Here is an 18,977-nt window from a genome sequence, read left to right on the forward strand (position 1 = left end):
CTACCCCCTTACCCTGTCCAACTCTATCTAAGCAGAGCACCACTGGCAGTCTGTCTCCCAGAAGACTGAAGAATGTTCACATGCAGTGAGTCTACCTTTTAACTATGTGATAAAGGTTTTTTCATGTGTAGGTCTCATTCACCCATTTTTGATGGAAGTTCTAGGTAGGCATCGTCTTTATGATGGGCACCTCTAGGAGACTTTATGAAATAGCTAGAGCCTATAAAAGCTATATAGAATATTTGAACACAAAATTTTAGATTAAAATGAACCTTATGAATTACGCCAAATGAAGAAGTCACCGCATCATTTATGTTTTATGAGTTTTCACATTTGCTTTAAAAGTAACATACCTTGATTTTTTACAGCTCCCATCCCCACCATAGTGCTGGCAGATTTCCAACTATATGTAGAAGGTAAAAGATCAGACTGTAAAGTACCAGATTTTGTGATAAAGAGCCCCAAACAGAGCTTTGCAGTTTCTGAGGCAGAATCCTACCCAGACAGGTGAGCTGCTTGGATCTGGCATCCTTCATCAGGCCATCTCAGCCAGGCTCAGCTCTCTTCACCCACCCATCAGGCCAAGCAAGACTTGTAAAACATCCACAAATGCCTAGCACATTGCAGGTGCTAAGTATTAACTGACTGCAAGCCTGAATTTTTCCTTCACACCATGATTGTAGCAAGAATCCACCTCTCTTCCAGCTTCATTCAGATCCTCAGGGCTTCTCTTCACTGAAGCAGTTCTTAAGGTTCCACATCCCTCAGGAAGTCTTCCTTACTTCAATAGATGAATGATCCCTTCAAGCCTATTATCTCTAAATGCAACAGGCTTTGCATCTCCTACTTACTCAAAACTCCACAAAGTATATTTGCTACACGGGTATTTATTCAATGACTTTCTATATTTAGTCATCACTTTTCATTGCTAAACTCACTTCATATCTCATTTGCATCACAGTTCTTCATCCTGGATTGTGAAGTCAACAGGCCAGGGCAAACCTGTTAGTTATGATTTACAATGACTGGCATGGCGTCACAATCAAAGAGCTCTGGGTAAATGCTTGTGGTGAAAGAGGATGAGGATGGAGATGAGGGTCCTGAGGAAGGGTCCAGACAGGCTGCCCAACCCATGGAACCTGAGGCCCGAATAAGGCCTGGGATCTGCTTTCCCCTCTGCCCTGAAGGGTCCATCTATGGGCAATTCTAAGGCACAGTGGTGAAGGACATGATTGGCCCACCAAGCGCGGTCCTCTGGTCTAGTGGCAGCCCCTCGCCTAGAACACAGTGCAACAAGCATTCCATTTAGAAGATCTTCCTGAACACATGCAAGCAGCATTCGCTAATGGAAATGGAGACAAGGTCCTTCTTGGAAGAGAGTGTCCCAGAAGACACTCTGCCCCAAGACCAACCAGGTCCCTTTTAAGGTCCCTGAGAACAGCAGCCTGGGAGCAACCAAGTCTTTCAAAGGCTGACAAGGCACAGAGTGGATGAATGAAAAGATAATAATACATGGAAAACAACAACAACAACTTTGGCTTATAAAACCTCCAACTCGAGGCAGGGACATCAGTGTCCACCAACATGCAAAACCAGATATGATCGTAGCAGATGGTTATCAGAAATGCTTTAGCATTTCCCACACCGCCCACATCCCTGCCCCTCAGCCCCCGGGCCACACACACACAAACACACACACACACACACACACACACAATATCTGCAGAATAAGTCAGAGGTTGGCATCCAGAGCTTGATGTCAGGATAGAACTCTTGGCACTCTGCACTAAATCACCGTGATTAGTCCTATCTAGACAGCAAAAGTAACACTGGCCTAAGCTTGAATGGCAGGGTCTGTCCAGTGAGGAGTTAGGCTGCACCCAAGACTGCCAGGTCTGGAAAGTCTTTCACTTCTCCTACTTCGCTGAAAGGCTGTCCACCCTGGTTGAATGTCAGCTTATACCGTAACCGGATGGGCTCCTGAGCAAAGATAAAAAGACGTTATATTAGTGGGGAGTGAACACAGAGACAGGCCCAGAGTAAAAGCCTTTACCCACCCCGTAGTCACCAAGTAACAGTATATGTATGTTAACTCCACCCAAGTGAGGGCTTCAAGCAACTGTGTGACAGGCACACCCTGGCCTTGACCCTCTGGGACTACAAACACAAAGGGAGCCAGGCTTACCTCCTGGGAGTCCTCCCACGCTTTCGCAGTCCTGGAGACCAGCTAAGAGGACAGACTGGCCTCACCCTTTCAGAGGATTCCATGGGATTAGGGAGAGTGTGTACCACTCCCTTGGTCCCCAGCTATGACAATCTGGTCACAGATCTTTCAATAAGCCCCAAAGGAAAACGGACTCTGGCAAGGGACATTCTACCACCATCCCAACCAAAGCAAGACCTCAATATACCTCTCTCCACCTGCCCAGCTGCCTCCCTAGAGTTCAGGGGCCCCCATTTCCCTGCTACCACAGACACCAGAACATACTTTGTGTGGATTGTCAAGCAGCAGCATCTGAGAGATCACTGCTGGAGGCATCAAAGGACTGAAAGCAGGAAGCTTGGAGCTGGACGCTGGCTGTAGTTTCACTCTCATTGACTATTGGGGGGGAAAAAAATCCAACATATAACTCATTCCTAACGAACTACAGCTTTAATGAGGGAGATCAGGTGAACAGGAGAGCTTGGCCTCCACCCCACCAATTGATGAAAGGATCCAAAAACCCTTCCACCCATACATAGAATGTATCTGAAGTTGTGTGATCAAAGGTTGGCTTCTGAGAGGCAGCATGAAGAGTGAGAGCATACCTTGGGTTGAATTCTAACTCTGCCTCTTGCTAGCTCTGTGATTTGGGGCAAAATATTTAACCTTTCTGAACCTTGGATTGATAATTTAATTTATAAGACAGAGGTAATAATAGTGCATGCCCTACAAAATTACCATGAGTATTAGAAAACACGTAGTTTATTTTTGTCTGCTTTGAATCCTTCCTTTCAGGACAGGCCCCTTGCCCATTTCTTGTGATTCTGGTATGGCTGTTAATCTGTGGGGACCTACTTCCCTCGAGAAAAAAACATAACATGCAACTTGGCCAGAGTACCTCATACCCCTTAACACGAGTTACTGGTCCAAGGTATGCAAGTAATACCAACAAGGTCAATCTTAGCCCTTCCTTAGGTAATCAATATGCATGCCTCATGTCAGGGGAGAGTTTCCTTCTGAGATAAAAAGCGATAAGGACCATGTAACTCTGGAGCTGCTGGTAACCATTTTCCTGCTTGGTGGAGGGAGTCTATGAGAGAACAGGGTCCAGAGAGGAAAAACAAAGTCAAGAGATGGAAAGTGACAGATTCTTAAGGAACTGTTTAAGAATTTACCTGAATCCAGCCATATCTGAAGTCAGACATTCAGGAATCCTCAGTTAAATGAGCCAACAAAATTCCCATTTTATCTTAACCTACTTTGAGTGAAGATTCTAACCCTTCCACCTAATAGATAACATCCCAGCAAAGGACCTGGTGCTCAAAAATGATAGCCTTTATTGAAAAATTCAAAGGAGCGGGCCAGCCGCTGACTCACCTTTGGCACAGCTACTTGAAACATGATGTCCCAGACAGGCTGGGTGGCCGTGCTCATCATGGTCAACAGTAGCACCTGAACCTCTGGGTGGCCAGGGGCCCCAGTCTGGGAAAAGTGGAGTAGAATTCTGAATCCATTCCGGTCATACACGATAAGAGGAGGCAGGTTGCCTGGTAGAGAAGGACCCAACCAAAAGGATTAGCACTATTACACACTCCCCTGAAAGAGGAGCCATGCTTGAAAGAGATGTGCACCTATCACCAAATCCTGTTGCTTCTCCAGTCAGAACAGCTCCTGGAATTAACCCTCTGCACCACCATAATCCAAGTCCTCGTTACCTCTAGTTGGACTCCTGTGACATTCCAAACTGATCTCTCCCCTCCATCCAACCATCCAGTACCAGTTTAAGAAAAAAAAAACAAACATTTTTTTGAGCAAGAAATGATTACGATTAAAATAATGTATGAACGCTATAGAAAATACAGGATACCATAAAGGAGTAAATAAAAAACACCCTTAATACTCCCCAGAAATAAGCACTGCTAACATCTGGGCCTATATCCTTCTGGTTTCTTTTGTATGACTACATACACATACACATCTCTTATATTTAATTTTACAAAACTATAAGGACAGCAGATCTTTTCAAATTAATTAGGTCTTGGAAATACTAAAGGGATTGTTCTAGTTTAGCTAAGAAATGATTCGTAAGTTAATTTTGGGAAAAGATACATTAGACTAACCATTAAAAAAGAAGGGAGAGTAGGGCTATTTGCATTAATAAATAATCAGATATGTACGAAATTGCAATTGAAAACAGCATGCAGAACAGACCCAAATATGAGAATTTAACATGTCAAGAGCGTATATTTGAAAATCACTGGCTGATTCAATAAATGGCAGGCAGCTTGCTAACCATATGGAAAAAATTTTAATGAAGATCCTTATTTCATGCCAAACATCACTTATCAGAATGCACATTATAAAAATATAGTTTAACAATGAAACTGTCGGAGATTTAAAAGACTGAAAATACTCATGAGGTATGGAGGTGAGGTTATGGGGAAAAAGGCAGTCCTTCCAGGAAGGAATTTGGTAACGAAGATCAAAATTTTAAATGTCTACACCCAGCATTTCCACTTTTAAGTATATATCCTAATGAAATAATCAGGAAAGTTTCAAAAATGGATCTCCATTTTTTGCAATGGGTTGTTCACTGTAACACTGTTTATAACAGTAAACAACTGGAAACAAATTATCCTTCAGAAAGAAACGGAATAAATGAGTTACAGTACATGTTAGTGCCATAAGAATGAATTCATTTTTAAAAAATCAAGGTTTTGAAGAATAAGGGCATGAAACAATGCTATAGGTTATAATATTAAATAAAGCAGGATATAAAACAGTATATATACTATGGTGACAATTTACTAAACATATGTACATGGATAAAACAGGAAAATACATCAAGATATTAACAGAACTTCCATCTCTGGGTGGTAATGGTACAGATGATTTTAATTTTCTGCTCTATTCTATTTTTTCTAAAACTATATTGAATATTGTTTTTGTTTTTAATTTTGTTTTTTAATAATTTCAGATTTACAAAAAGTTACAAAAACACAAAGAACTCCCATGTACCCTTCACCCAGCTCCCTCAAATGTTAACATTATATAGAACTACAGTGCAATTATCAAAACCAGGAAATTAACAATGAACATTTATTATGTTTAAATAAAAATTAATAAAGTAAGTATGCAAAGGGACCCCACTGCTGACTTTATTTCGTCTGCCTGGTTCCAGGGCCCTCTGTAATCTGAGCTCACCACACTGAGCCACAGGAAGGCCCTGTGCCCAAGGAAGGGGCCCAGGCCCTAGATCTAAAGACCCCAGTTGTTTCCTACTCACATACCAGTGTGCTGACCACAGGCAGTCACCTTACTTAGCTGGGCCTTCCGTTTCCTTTTCTTTGTAAGGGAGGTTAATAGCTACTTTTCCTGCTTTAATGAGGATCATTAGAAAGGAAGAGGATCACCAGTCAAATTCTTCCTTTCTTTCTAATTCCACCTCTTCTGAGTTATTTCAGATCACACTGAACATTCCCTTCTTGAATTGCAAATGAAGATCATCTCCCTAAGTGGATTCAAGGTCCCTAATTAAATTCCGCCTGCCAATATCCTTCAGTGTCAACTCCAAGACAGAGAAAACTAAAAAAAAGTATTAGCTAAGAGACCATAGGCCACCCGCCTTATCCTCTGTCCCCAGGCAATATCTCTCCCCCACTCATCTTCCCCAGTTTAAGAGCCACCCACACCAATCCAGAGTGGATAAAGCTGGGCATCTAACAGAAAGGGAAAAAAAGGGTGAAACTGTACTTACTGGGCTTAACAGACTCCAAAGGGACAAACACTTGAGCCAGAGGTGTATTCTGGGAAGACGGAGAAGAAGCCAATGGGCCAGCCTCCCAGGACCAACCTGGAGAGGACTTAGTACCTGGTGGCACTTCCTTGGGGATACTTTTCTGCGGAATATAATTCCTGCAAAGAAATAATAAATATCAAGACTGGCAAAAACTGTAGAGAAATCCAGGAATCTGATTAGGCTTTCTGAAAAATAAGGGGAAAAAAAATATATATATATGCATGTGTATATGTGTGTATGTATATATTTTACGGGTGTATGACTTCAGACAAGTAATCTAACCCATGCCTCAGTTTTCTTATCTGTAAAATAGAAACAGTTTAGTATCTATCTCATAGGCTGTCACAAGAATTAAATGAGAAAGTGTATGAAGGGCACTGAGCGGAATGTGTGCATACAATAAGGACCCAATAAAGTAATTAATGTTGTAGTTGTCAGGCAGTCTCTGACAACAAGTAGCTCAGTCAGATGAAGTTTCCCATACATGATCACCAGTGTGACGTAAGCTAGGAAGATGACAGCACAAGGTACATTGACCACTTCATTCATACTTCATGATTTTGTCCATTTGGAATACAAATCAAAAACATTTATGGAAAACCAAACTCCAGATGTAAGTAACCCACCAAAATTAGAATTATTACTGACCCCATGTCAAGCGGTTATAAACAGTAAACTAGGAAGAAACCCCCTACGGGTACAAACAAGAATGACCTCCCAGCACATCTCCATTTCCACCCAGCTCTGTGGTCTCCACCAGGGACACAGGCTCTCAGGCTGTTTGGGGGAAGGCAAAGTGTTCCAGCCTTGCCAGAGGCAAAGGGATAGGATCTATGAAAATATGTTTCTACTCATACCTAAGAGCACCTCTACTTTTATAAATCTGTACTATAGAAACACTCCAGGTTCCTCCAACCTGGAAGCTATGTAAATATCCACAAGAGGGAAATGATTAAATATATATATTATATGTATATGAATTATTATTCAACTATTAGAATGAGGCAAGTTTACATAAATTGATGAAAATGTATCCAAGATGTGTGATATAAAAAACCACAGGGGAGTACAGTCTGTAAATTATAATCTCATTTGTGTAAAAATAAACCACAGTAACACATTACTACATGTGTAGAAAAAAGCAAAGAAGGACCATTCAACATTGTCTTTAGAGAGTGATATTTGGGACTTTCTATATTATCTATTTCTGTAGTAATCAAACTTTGCTTCAAATTACACTGAAATCAGGGAAAAAAAAAAAACAACCTATAAAGACAAAAAACGTCATCATCATCTACTGCTGCTGCTCCTTAAACCCCTTTCTGGGGGTCCGGGCCAAAACGCGTATCTTCCTGACTTAGGATGCGGAGTGAAAGGAGCAGCACGCATTGAACTTCGATAGAAAGGAAGCAGCCCTTCAGGGAGAGCAGCGTCCCTGGGCCCCTCTGCCTGGCCTCGTGCAGGGAGCGAGAACTGCACACAGGAGCCACTCCTCTACGTTCCTTGCCCACAAGACTCACAGAGGTCCCGGAGACGGCTGTGGGGAGAGGAGATCCAGCAAGTTCCTTTCTGCAGAAGGGCTCTGAACACCACCACCCGGCAGCGTGCTGGTGGTAGGGTTCCTCTTTTCCTGACCGCAATTCTGACTCGCAACCTGTCAAAGCAGGAATGACTAACGTAAGGCCAGAGCACGAGTGACTATGAGCCATGGTAACATCATGGCACAGCTCTCCTGACCCCAAAGCCCAGGCTTACTACACTTCCTGGGGCAGGTGGAGAAAGGTCAAGAGGACGTGACTCCTCAGCAGACCTTTAGTAAGCAGGAGACTGGATACAACAGAAGAGGGTAGGCAAGAAGGAGAGCAAAATCCACCCAGGGGTTCAAGCCAGACAGCAGAGGTGAGGAAGAGGCTTTGGACCTCCGAGTCCACAGTGCCACCAGGCTATGCTGTAGCCCTCCACCCTCCCCCAGGCACTGCTGCCCTCATGAAGGTAGGTTTGAGGGACTTCCCTTCTCCTCTCCGGTCCCTAGGAAGAGCTTCCTTACCTTTTTGGTAACTGGGCCATCACTGATCCCTGTAAAGAAGGAACAGAGTGAGATGCACATCAGTAGCTCTACCTGATACGAATTGGAGACTGATACCATCATCCTTTCTAGAACATTTAGAAAGCCTAGACAAAACAAATTACCCAAAGTCATTCAACTCATTCATGGCAAATCTGAAACTGAGTACAAGGAGGACCTCTCTGAACTTCCCGGTATACCCGATTCCTTCCAAAAACAGGCATAGTCTCCCCAAGGGGAATGGGCTTACTCTCTCCCTGGGAATCAGGACCATTCTGCGCCTGCTGCCCCTAAACACCACCCTCACCTAAGGCTGCCAGGTCCTGATGCAGTAAAGATGGCGCCACAGTCCCAGCCTGCTCGGACCCACTGTCCACCTCCAAGTCAATCAGGGGGCAGTTCTTCATGCAGCCTGTTGGATTCTGAAAGACTAGAAAACAGACAGTTAGGAAAATAAGTCAGTCAGAATAAGAGCAAAGTCTCCACTTAAAGGTTATCAGTTTCCCTCAGGCCTCCTCCCAATCAAAAGACATCACATCACCCCACCCTTAAGCACACCCCAGATGAACCTTCCACCTCAGCTGACCGGCTTGACTTACAGCCTTGAGTGGCATCTGAAATACGAGGTAACCAGAGGAACTGCCTTCCCACCCCAGTAAACACAGAATCCTCTAATGGTCCATTCAACCTGGACAGTAGCAGAGCTGACTGCTCCAGGTCAGAGGCCTTTGAGGTTCTGACCACAGTGAATCAGAATCATCTCGAGTGCTTGATAAAAATGCGGGTCCCAGCTCTAAGTAGTCTTGATTCAGAAGGTCCGAGAATCTGCATTTTAACCAGTACTCCAGATGATTCTGATTTAGCTAGCCTGGCACTAGGAACCACCCGAAGAAGGTCATATTTTTTTTGGTGTGAGCTCCCATAAGTAAGCACTCATGAGAGGTGCAATCCAAACCTGGGCACGGTATAGCCACCGCTTCTGTTTACAGCCAAGGCTAGTTCCAGCCTAGCAGTCAACCCGTGATGGCACATGGGGCAGAGGCTGGCTATATAAAACCAGTTCTCAAGGGAAAGGGAAAAGAGGACATGCTCTCTCATTTCTATACCATAACCCAGAGCGTTCAGGGATCCATTTCTTTCCCGGTGTTTGCAGGCTGCCCCATGGCAGAGGGTGGGAGAGGCTCTCTGCACATACCTCTGGAGACAGGTATGTCTCCCAAAGAGCTGACCACTGTGTTCCCAAAGGTGACACGGCCCTCCATCACCTGTTTGTACAGCAGAACTCCCTGGGTGAGGAGGTCATTTGCCTGGAGAACCTCCGCTGAAGAATGAGAGAAAAATCAGAATCCCCTGCTTTAGCTACCAACAATCCCAGTCTTTTTTAAGCCACTCCACAAAGCAGCTGTCACACGGCTCTGCCAGGTTCAGTATATCCCTGCCTCCTGCCCCCAGATCACGAGATCAGTCCCCTGGCACACCCAGTCACTCAACCCCTGAACCTCAACGCTTTCGTCGCAGGATGTAGGAGGAACCAAATTTTTTCACTTTCTTTGTCTGTACTGTCCAATATGATGGCCAACACTTGAAATATGGGTCTTTCAACTGAGGAACTAAAACTTTAATTTTAATTCAAAACTTAAAGCTATTTTGTCAATGTGGATGCAAATATTAAAAGAAATTTTTGGTACTTTATTCAGTCATTGGGAAGCGTGTAGGAAAAAAGTTGGTACACGAATCTACTTTTTCACCTGTAAATTTTATAAAATCTAAGTACAGATCAAGTATTCCTGACGAAAATCTGACATCCAAATTGAAACATCCTGTAAGTATAAAGTACGCAGTGGATTTCAAAAATGTCAAGAGTATCTCATGATCTGGTTTACCTGCAAGAAAGCCTCTCTAGGAGAGAGACAGAACAGCAACAGGGCCAGGGGCTATGTATAACACTGCAGGCCACGGTACTAGAAGAGCACTGCAAGAGCGACCAACTATTCATTTCCTGTCAATTTTTAAACTGGATGGAAGTTGTGAACTAACACGAGGTTGAATTCACCTGGCAAAGTGTTTTATTTGGCATGTGCAAGGTGATTAAAATTTAAATTTTGTGACCTTTGACTTCATTGCAACCAGAGGAAATAACGGGTTTAGACAATAATTACATCACAAAAAACCCAGAAAACCAGATACCATGGGCCTCTTCACATCACCTGTGAAGCATTCTTGCTCCCCCACACACGCCCCGCCATTTGAACCTGAATCTGAACAGGCCTCCTGATCCAATTCATAAGAAAGCAGGAATTTCAGAAATATCAGGAACAGAGAAACATTAAATACCATGGGAGGGCTTCCCTGGTGGCGCAGTGGTTGAGAATCCGCCTGCCAATGCAGGGGACAGGGGTTCGAGCCCTGGTCAGGGAAGATCCCACGTGCCGCGGAGCAACTAGGCCCGTGAGCCACAACTACTGAGCCTGCGCGTCTGGAGCCTGTGCTCCGCAACAAGAGAGGCCGCGATAGTGAGAGGCCCGCGCACCGCGATGAAGAGTGGCCCCCGCTTGCCGCAACTAGAGAAAGCCCTCGCACAGAAACGAAGACCCAACACAGCCAAAAAAAAAAAAAAAAAAAAAAAAAAATACCATGGGAGATGCCGTCAGAAAATTGAGACCAAGAGAAACTCTGCAAGTCAAAGGACATGTTTTTCATTCATGAAGTAAAAAAGAACGGGGGCTATCCATTAAAAGGGACTTAAATATCAACCAATTACAAAGCGTGGTTTTTCTTTTCGATACTGATTTATAACAAACTTAAAAAAAAGAAAGAGGGTCAGCAAGGAATGATTAGAGGGAAAAATGCCCAGGAAAATCTGAACACTGACTGGTTACTTTGAAATGTTTGGAATTTGCTTGAAAATAGAATTGGGAGGATTCCCCCGGTGGTCCAGAGGTTAAGACTCCGTGCTTCCACTGCAGGGGGGCACGGGTTTGATCCCTGGTCGGGGAACTAAGATCCTATAAAAGTAAGTAAGTAAATAAATAAATAAATAAATAAAAGTAAATGCATAGACAGTCATCAAACAGACATCTAATAAGGTGCCAGATCGTATTAAAATAAAAAAAATAGAATTGGGGATGTAGCGGGGAGGATGGAGGGAGAAAGCAGTACAGATAAAACAAGATCAAAAGACTGGCCATGAGTCGGTAATTATTAACAAAAGGTGAAGAGTACATGGGGATAGAATAAATCCCTGTTATGTGTTTTGAGATTTTCCATAAAATAAAATAGTTTTAAACGTTTCAATACCTGTGTACAGGATTACAGTTCTCCCCTGTGCCTTCCACTTGGTATCCCCACTTAGACTCCCCACCCAGCCCCTGAAGGCACTTTGGGTGTGAAACCTTCCAAGGAGCCCCTCGCAGCTGTTTCTCAGACCTCTGAGAATGTTCAGCCTTTCTTCAAGCCTTCAACTGTAGCCGCTCTTTCTTCTATCCCCTTCACACCCAATCTACATGGTAAATTTCCACCCTTATCTATGCTTTCAGACTTGCGGCTCATTTCTTGCTCAAACCTAGATTCCTCTGGAAATTAGAAGAATCAACTCAGGCCACGCCCTCCCCAAGCCCAACCACCATAACACCTAGGGGCCACTGTCTTGTTTCTGCGTCAGCAGCGCACGGCAGGAAGCCCCACGTCTGTCCTGCACTCTTGGGTGCTGTCTATGCCTAAAGAATAAGACTGTACCAAGGGACTTCCCTGGTGGTGCAGTGGTTAAGAATCTGCCTGCCAATGCAGGGGACACAGGTTCAATCCCTGGTCTGGGAAGATCCCACATGCCGCGGAGCAACTAAGCCCGTGCACCACAACTATTGAGCCTGCGCTCTAGAGCCCGCAAGCCACAACTACTGAGCCCACATGCTACAACTACTGAAGCCCGCACGCCTAGAGCCTGTGCTCCACAACAAGAGAAGCCACCACAATGAGAAGCCCGAGCAACACAATGAAGAGTAGCCCCTACTCGCCCCAACCGGAGAAAGCCCGCACACAGCAACAAAGACCCAACGCAGCCAAAAATAAATATAATTTTTTTAAAAAATTAAAGAAAAAAAAGATCATACCGAGCGCATCGTCGTCATCGGTGGTATCGCTTGCCAGCCGGAATAGGGTGGGCCGCAGCTTCTCACACCTCTCATACACGACCTACAAAACAGAGCTTGTTATATAAATTCTCAGTAAGTGTGTTATAAAAAAAGAAAGATCTCAAGATGTGTGAATGTGAAGAAATGGGAAATCTCCACACTGCTGTCAGAAATACAAAATGATACAAACACTCTGGAAAATAGTTTGGCAGTTTCTTAAAGAGTTAACTATACATGTAGCATATGACCTAGCAATCCCACGCCGAGGAGTTTACCCAAGAGGAAGGAAAGTGTATGTTCACACAAAATCCTGTATACAACTGTTTACAGCAGGTTAAATTTATAAGCACCCAAAGCTGGAAACAACCCAAATATCCATCAACAGACGAATGGATATACATATTGTGGTATATGCATACAACGGAGTACCACTCAGCAGTAAAAAGCAATAAACTACTGGGATCTCCCTGGTGGTCCAGTGGTTAAGACTCCGCGCTCCCCAGCATAGCACAGGAAGATCAGCTCGGTGCTTTGTGACCACCTAGAGGGGTGGGATAGGGAGGGTGGGAGAGAGACGCAAGAGGGAGGGGATAGGGGGATATATGTATACATATAGCTGACTCCCTTTGTTATACAGCAGAAACTAACACACCATTGTAAAGCAATTATACTCCGATAAAAATGTTAAAAATGGTAATAATAATAATGAACACTGCTTTGCAATCAAAAAAAAAAAAAGACTCCACGCTCCCAAAGCAGGGGCCATGGGTTTGATCCCCGGTCAGGGAACTGAGACCCCACATGCCAAGCAGTGCAGCCAAAAAAAAAAAAAAAAACGAATGGGTCTCGGGTCTCAAATAATTACGCCAAGGGGGAGAAGAGAAGCCAGACCAAAAAAAAAAGTGTAATACTGTATCATTCCATTCATATAAGAGTCTAGGAAATATATACTAATCAGAACAGAAAACAAATCAGTGGTTGCCTGGGGATGGGGAGAGAGGCAGGAACAGAAGGGAAGGGAATGAGGAAGTTGGGGGCGGGTGAGGGACATAAATTTTGATTGTATGATGACTTCCTGAAATACATGTGTATTCCTAGTATGTCAGTGATACTCAGGCCCACCTGAAATTTAGTTTTAAAAAGAGTACCTGCAAGGCTGCCTGGTCTGGCGGGGCCTGTCCTGGCCTGCGGTACACGCTCAGCATTTCCTGCAGCACCTTCACGTGGCTCCGTACCTCCTCCACAGCACTGACTCTCTTGGACACCTTTTCTGATTTTTCTTGTTCCTTTTGGGAGAAAAAGGATGAAGTGAGGGAGCAGAAGCTCTGGAGAAAGCCTGAACAAGCGCCGGGAAAGGGGCGCTGCACTGTGGAGAGCTCAGGGAAGCCACCAAAACACGGAGTGAATGGAGTGTTCACTCAGCGGGTAGAGAAGATGCTCAAGGCCCGGAATTCCTGGGACAGACAATGCAGTTTGGGGAGCTGGGACTACTCCTTTGTACCACCAGCCTTACTCCCTCTGGAAAAGAAATTCCCAAACCTGGATTCTATCCACACCAATACCGGTCACTGGGACAGAAACTGGTGTCTGTGAAATGCTTTGAGTTCCTGGACAGAAGTACTTGAGAAACACACAGCAGTTTCTGCTTCCAGTCACCACCTCGCTGCCCTTCAGGGAGCCCACAGCTGTTCCCCGGTTCAGGGCTAGGCGGCCATCCCTTCTCCCAGACAACTGTGTACCCACACCCTCCCTCAAGCACACACACACACATACACACTGCCCAGCCCCTGTCAAATGCTGGCTCTGCAGAACCCCCTGGAAAACGCCCACCTCCTTGACCAAATTCTTGATCAGCCGGTTTGCAGCCTGAAGATCCTCAGGATGGCTGCTCTTCAGAAGCCTTGTCAGAAGCTGAAGAGGGAACAAGACTAGGTGAAACCAATTCCCTCTGTGTCAAACGGCCCAGACTGACAGCACCAGCAACAGCTCGCACATTTTATACGCATTACCTTACCAAATGCTCACAACGACACCATAACGTAAGGATTATGACCATCCCCACAGAACACTGGTTTTTCCATGGGGTAGGGAGGTGGATGTCCCCAGGGAACCTCTGGCAAAGTCCACAGACATTTGTGGTTGTCACAACTGGGGGTACTCCTGGCATCTAGCGGGTAGTGGGATACTGTACACACTCTATCCTACAGTGCCTAACGACCTCCAACAAGAAAGTTAACTGGCCCAAAATGTCAACAGTGCCAAGGCTGTCTTGTACCGCATACTCTGATGTGACAGACCCTGGCGATCTTGTCCACCTTATTCCCAAGAGGTACAGGAGTCACTCACTCTTTGTTGGATGGATGGCAGGACAGATGGAGATACTGACTGCCGGAGAGTCTAAGCAGCTGACACAAGACTATCTTTCTCAGAAGTCCATGCCACACCTCCTCCCCTGCTCCTCCCACCCCCTGCAACGGGGAAGCACCCGTAGGAGAGGAGCCAGAGGGAAAGCCGCCCAGAAGCCAGCACAGCCCTGTTCATTCTGCCCACAGCGAGCACCTAGATCCAAGGGGAGAGTACAGCTGACAGTTGCAGTTGGAAGGCAGAGGGTACCAGAAGAGACCCGTCCTCGGACTGGAGTCTTCCTGGTTCTACACTCACCAGACCTTGTGAGGGACCAAGAACACTCATGACCAAAAGCACTGCCACCTTTCAGGGGCACCCTGGAGTTATCCCTGCGTCTTGGCCTAGGTTTGGACCACCTTGCTTTTCCCTTCCCTCTCCTTACTGATGTCTGAGGAGCAACAATTCTGGGAGACAGTAATGGAAGGAAAATGGGTGAGACCACGCTTACTGACACTAAAAAGATCTGAGCCAACATACAACCAATTCTTTACTCCCCACTCTCCTCCCCCGACACCACACTCTGGATATGACCAACCACCCACATTACCCACTAGGGTTATCTTTTCGTACCTTCTTTCCCTCAGGAACACTGAACAGATAAAGTGAAAGATATAAAGAACAGGACACTTATCATTTGGCCTATCCACAAAGAAAACATCCAGACCTTAAGCTACCTCTCTCTGCTCCACAGGGAACTCAAAACCCACCTCCCCTAACTCTCCCACACTTTGGTTCAGGATCAGGGGACATTGCAGGAGAGTCCCTAAAAGAAGGGATCTGTGGTGGTGTGATGAATTGGGAGATTGGGATTGATATATATACACTAATATGTATAAAATGGACAACAAATAAGAACCTGCTGTATAAAAAGATAAATAAAATAAAATTAAAAAAAAAAAAAAGAAGGGGTCTGGTCAGACTCCAGGTAGGCCACCAAGGTCAGGGAGAAGCTCCTTACCTTTGACTTTTCTTCATCGGCATCAAAGATGGAGCTCTTGGGCCAGGGAGAAGGTGGGGGCAAGATTTTATCCACTGGTAGTTTAGGGTCTTGCTTTATGATTCCTAAAACATGCAACTCATGAATATACGGATATAGGTACCCGTTGACTTCAGCAGGATCCAGTATAAAGTCCAGAAACCCCTGGTTCCTGATGTCCCACCAGGAAAACACTGTCAACGACCTTACAGAGATAGACCCAGGGTATCATCGAGGCTCTGCATCCTCCCTTGGGAGAATCCATGGAACCAGCACAAAGTTGGGGAGGTCAGAGCCAACTAAATCAGAGCAGAACCGGACCATAAGGCTAGTGGTCAACGGGCCTTACACTAAACAAATACTGACCATTTTATGCAGGTATACAACCTCCCAGAGCCCAGAAATTAGTGTAGGATCCCTAATACTCCTAAAAATGTTAAGTGAGTGCATGCAACAGGGAGAAAAATAGTCCATCCTGAATCCAGGTTCCTCCCACAGAGCCCAAGAGGAAAGGAACAGGGACTCCCAGCTTCTACACAGGACACACTCTGGGGCTCACAACATGAGAGGAATAGTCTCATTCTCCAGAGGCCTCACAAAAAGAGAATGGGAAAGCCCTGATGGCCCACTGAAATCCTTCTCTCCCGACAGAAAAGCCTCACACTGCTGGGGGAAGGACACCAAACCTGTTGTCCTTAGAACAGTGGTGAAAACCTACTGCAGCTGGAAAAAAAAGAAAAGAAAAGCCTGTGCCCCTGGGGGAGGGGCAGCAACGTGTCCCGGCCAAGACCCGAGTCGGGATGGGACAGGATCACAAACAGGTCCCACCAAGACCAGGGACACATGCCTGCCTGAGACTGAGGCTTACTCACAGCAGTACCAGCACCACCACCACCAGGCTACGGGCACTGAGGAACAAGTAGTAAGGGTCTACTGTCAGGAAAGGCGATGGAAAAAGACCCCCTCTGGAGTGTAGAGCAAGAGGAAGACCCAAAGCTGGGAGTAGAGCAGACACTGAGAGAAACTCTCTAGCAAATCAGCCTCCACCCTAAACACGAGCTAACACTAGAGGAATCTGAAACCTGGTATAGTGAGGGTAACTACAGCAACAACCGTCTCAAACCCAGCTCAACTCCTGTCAACCAGAAGGAAAGGTCTGCCCATTTCCAGGGATCAAAATTACTGTGTCAGCCTCTATTGTTGTATCTACTGGACACAAGATCTCCAGCTTTCACCCCAAACTGACAAAGCATACAAAAAAGCAAGAAGGAACAACTACTGTGAAAAGGGAATGCAACATAAGTAATGGTAGTGAGACCTTGCTTCTTCAGCATCTGGTAAGCATCTCGGATCTTGATGTCTTCTGGAAACCAGACTGTCCAACTGAAGAGTATTTCAATGACTCTTCCTTTAACTTTTTCTGTGGTCCAGGAGCCTAGGTACTGAAAAAGGAAAGGGAATTACAGAGCTGGAAGGGACTTAGTGAGACAGGAGGGAAGGCGGCAGGACATAACCTTTAGAGAATGACACAGCTGTTGAGGATACGACATAAACTGGTTAGAACCGATTAGGCCCAAGATGGCGTAAGATTTGACTTCCAGTAGACCTTGAGCTTCAGTATACGCCCATTGTAATACATTAGCTAAACGACACACCCACAGGTGCCATGACCATTCAGAGGCTGACCATAAAAGGTCAGAAAGTGAGTGGTGGCCCAATTCCTGGAAATCTCTGCCCCTTCCCCAAAATAGCTGGAATAATCCTCCCACTCGTTAGCCTATGAAATCACCCAACCCATAAAAACTAACCACCCCATATTTCAGGACTGCTCTCACCTTTTGAGACATTCTACCTTTGGAATGTATATCTCTCTAAATAAATCTGTTTTCCCACTTAGTTCTCGGGGCAGAGCCGCCTTGCCTGCGCGCTTGTATCCCTCACAGGCGTCCTATATTAATAAATCTACTTCTTGCCTATCACTTTGCCTCCTGCTGAACTCCTTCTGTGCTGAGACATAATGAACCTGAGCTTCAGTAAGTCCTGACACCAGGCGATTGATTTTAATTAAAAGACAGTGGGTTTGGGACTTCCCTGGTGGCGCAGTGGTTAAGAATCCACCTGCCAATGTAGGGGACACGGGTTCGAGCCCTGGTCCGGGAAGATCCCACATGCCGCGGAGCAACTAAGCCCGTGCGCCACAACTACTGAGCCTGTGCTCTGGAGCCCACAAGCCACAATTACTGAGCCCACATGCCACAACTACTGGAGCCCGCACACCTAGTGCCCGTGCTCTACAACAGGAGAAGCCACCGTAATGAGAAGACCACGCACCGCAACCAAGAGTAGCCCCCGCTCGCCACAACTAGAGAAAGCCGGTGTGCAACAACGAAGACCCGATGCAGCTGAAAATAAATAAACTAATTAATTAATAATAATGATAAAAAAAAAAAGACAGTGGGTTTGAGTCCCAGCCCGTGGGTTCAAGTCCCAATCTGAGTTCTGGCTGGGTTCAAATCCCATCCTAGTTGTGCAGTTTCATTAGTAGATTGCCCAGCCCACACTATCACTAAAGAGATGGCTGCTGAGGCCCAGAGAAGTGAGCTGCCCAAGGCTGGTAGAGAGTTGAGGCACAGCTAGAAGACAAATTATCTGGCACCCATTTCCAGGGCTCTTTCTGGGTTTCAAAGAATCAACCTATAAAGTCACTAAAATTAAATCCTACCATATATTGGCCTAGGTTAGAGCCACTGGGGAGACTCATTATTTGACTGTGGCAAGTCTAGAATAAAAATGTATTTGGAATGAAAATAAGGTAAAGTGAAAGGAATTGATGAAACTCAAATGTTTTGAATCATTATAAAAGATCCTCTTAAAATTAAATAAAAGGATTATGGAAATTTAAAATATATATATATATATATATATATATATATATATATATATATATATATATATATATATATATATATATTTGACCCTTGTCCTCAGTTCCTCCTGGCACAGAATTTCAAAGACCCTTGGAATTTCCTAAGTGACAGGAACGTCTTTTGTTATTTACAATGAGCCCCCATGGACCATACTTGAGCTTCTGCTAAACACTCCTGGTGGGCACTTAGTTTCAAGGGAGGGATTGACCATGTGATTAGAGGGTTGGAACTTTCAGCCCTATCCTGACCTCCCCAAGAGGAGAGGGAGGCTGGAGACTGAGTTCAATAACATGGCCAGTGATTAAATCAATCATGCCCACATAATTCCAGATAAAAACTCCGAAACAACCAGGTCCAGAGAGCTTTCTGGTTGAACACATGGATGTGCTGGAAGGGTGGTATGCTCAGGTTCCACGGGAGAGGGCATGGAAGCTCTGCTCCCCCTTCACCCCCAGGACCTTGGCCTATGTA

At 45.1% G+C, this 18,977-nt stretch overlaps 1 protein-coding gene across 2 annotated transcripts in view; it reads right to left on the bottom strand.

Moving 5' to 3' along the window:
- Window positions 1–290: 290 nt before the first annotated feature.
- Window positions 291–18,977, bottom strand: part of GGA2 (golgi associated, gamma adaptin ear containing, ARF binding protein 2) — a 30,237-nt gene continuing 11,550 nt past the window's right edge. For both annotated transcript variants that reach the window (XM_061210346.1, XM_061210347.1), the window contains 13 exons: window positions 16,898–17,021; window positions 15,562–15,665; window positions 14,028–14,108; window positions 13,346–13,483; window positions 12,177–12,258; window positions 9,263–9,388; window positions 8,375–8,497; window positions 8,050–8,078; window positions 7,523–7,656; window positions 5,961–6,118; window positions 3,581–3,750; window positions 2,489–2,599; window positions 291–1,980 (listed from right to left, as the gene is read on the bottom strand). In XM_061210346.1, coding sequence (XP_061066329.1) covers window positions 1,870–1,980; window positions 2,489–2,599; window positions 3,581–3,750; window positions 5,961–6,118; window positions 7,523–7,656; window positions 8,050–8,078; window positions 8,375–8,497; window positions 9,263–9,388; window positions 12,177–12,258; window positions 13,346–13,483; window positions 14,028–14,108; window positions 15,562–15,665; window positions 16,898–17,021 — 1,491 coding nt within the window. In that variant the 3' untranslated portion in view covers window positions 291–1,869. The remainder of the gene's footprint in view (window positions 1,981–2,488; window positions 2,600–3,580; window positions 3,751–5,960; window positions 6,119–7,522; window positions 7,657–8,049; window positions 8,079–8,374; window positions 8,498–9,262; window positions 9,389–12,176; window positions 12,259–13,345; window positions 13,484–14,027; window positions 14,109–15,561; window positions 15,666–16,897; window positions 17,022–18,977) is intronic.

Source organism: Eubalaena glacialis, chromosome 13, assembly GCF_028564815.1.
Source record: "Eubalaena glacialis isolate mEubGla1 chromosome 13, mEubGla1.1.hap2.+ XY, whole genome shotgun sequence".
In the NCBI taxonomy this organism is placed as follows: Eukaryota; Metazoa; Chordata; class Mammalia; order Artiodactyla; family Balaenidae; genus Eubalaena; species Eubalaena glacialis.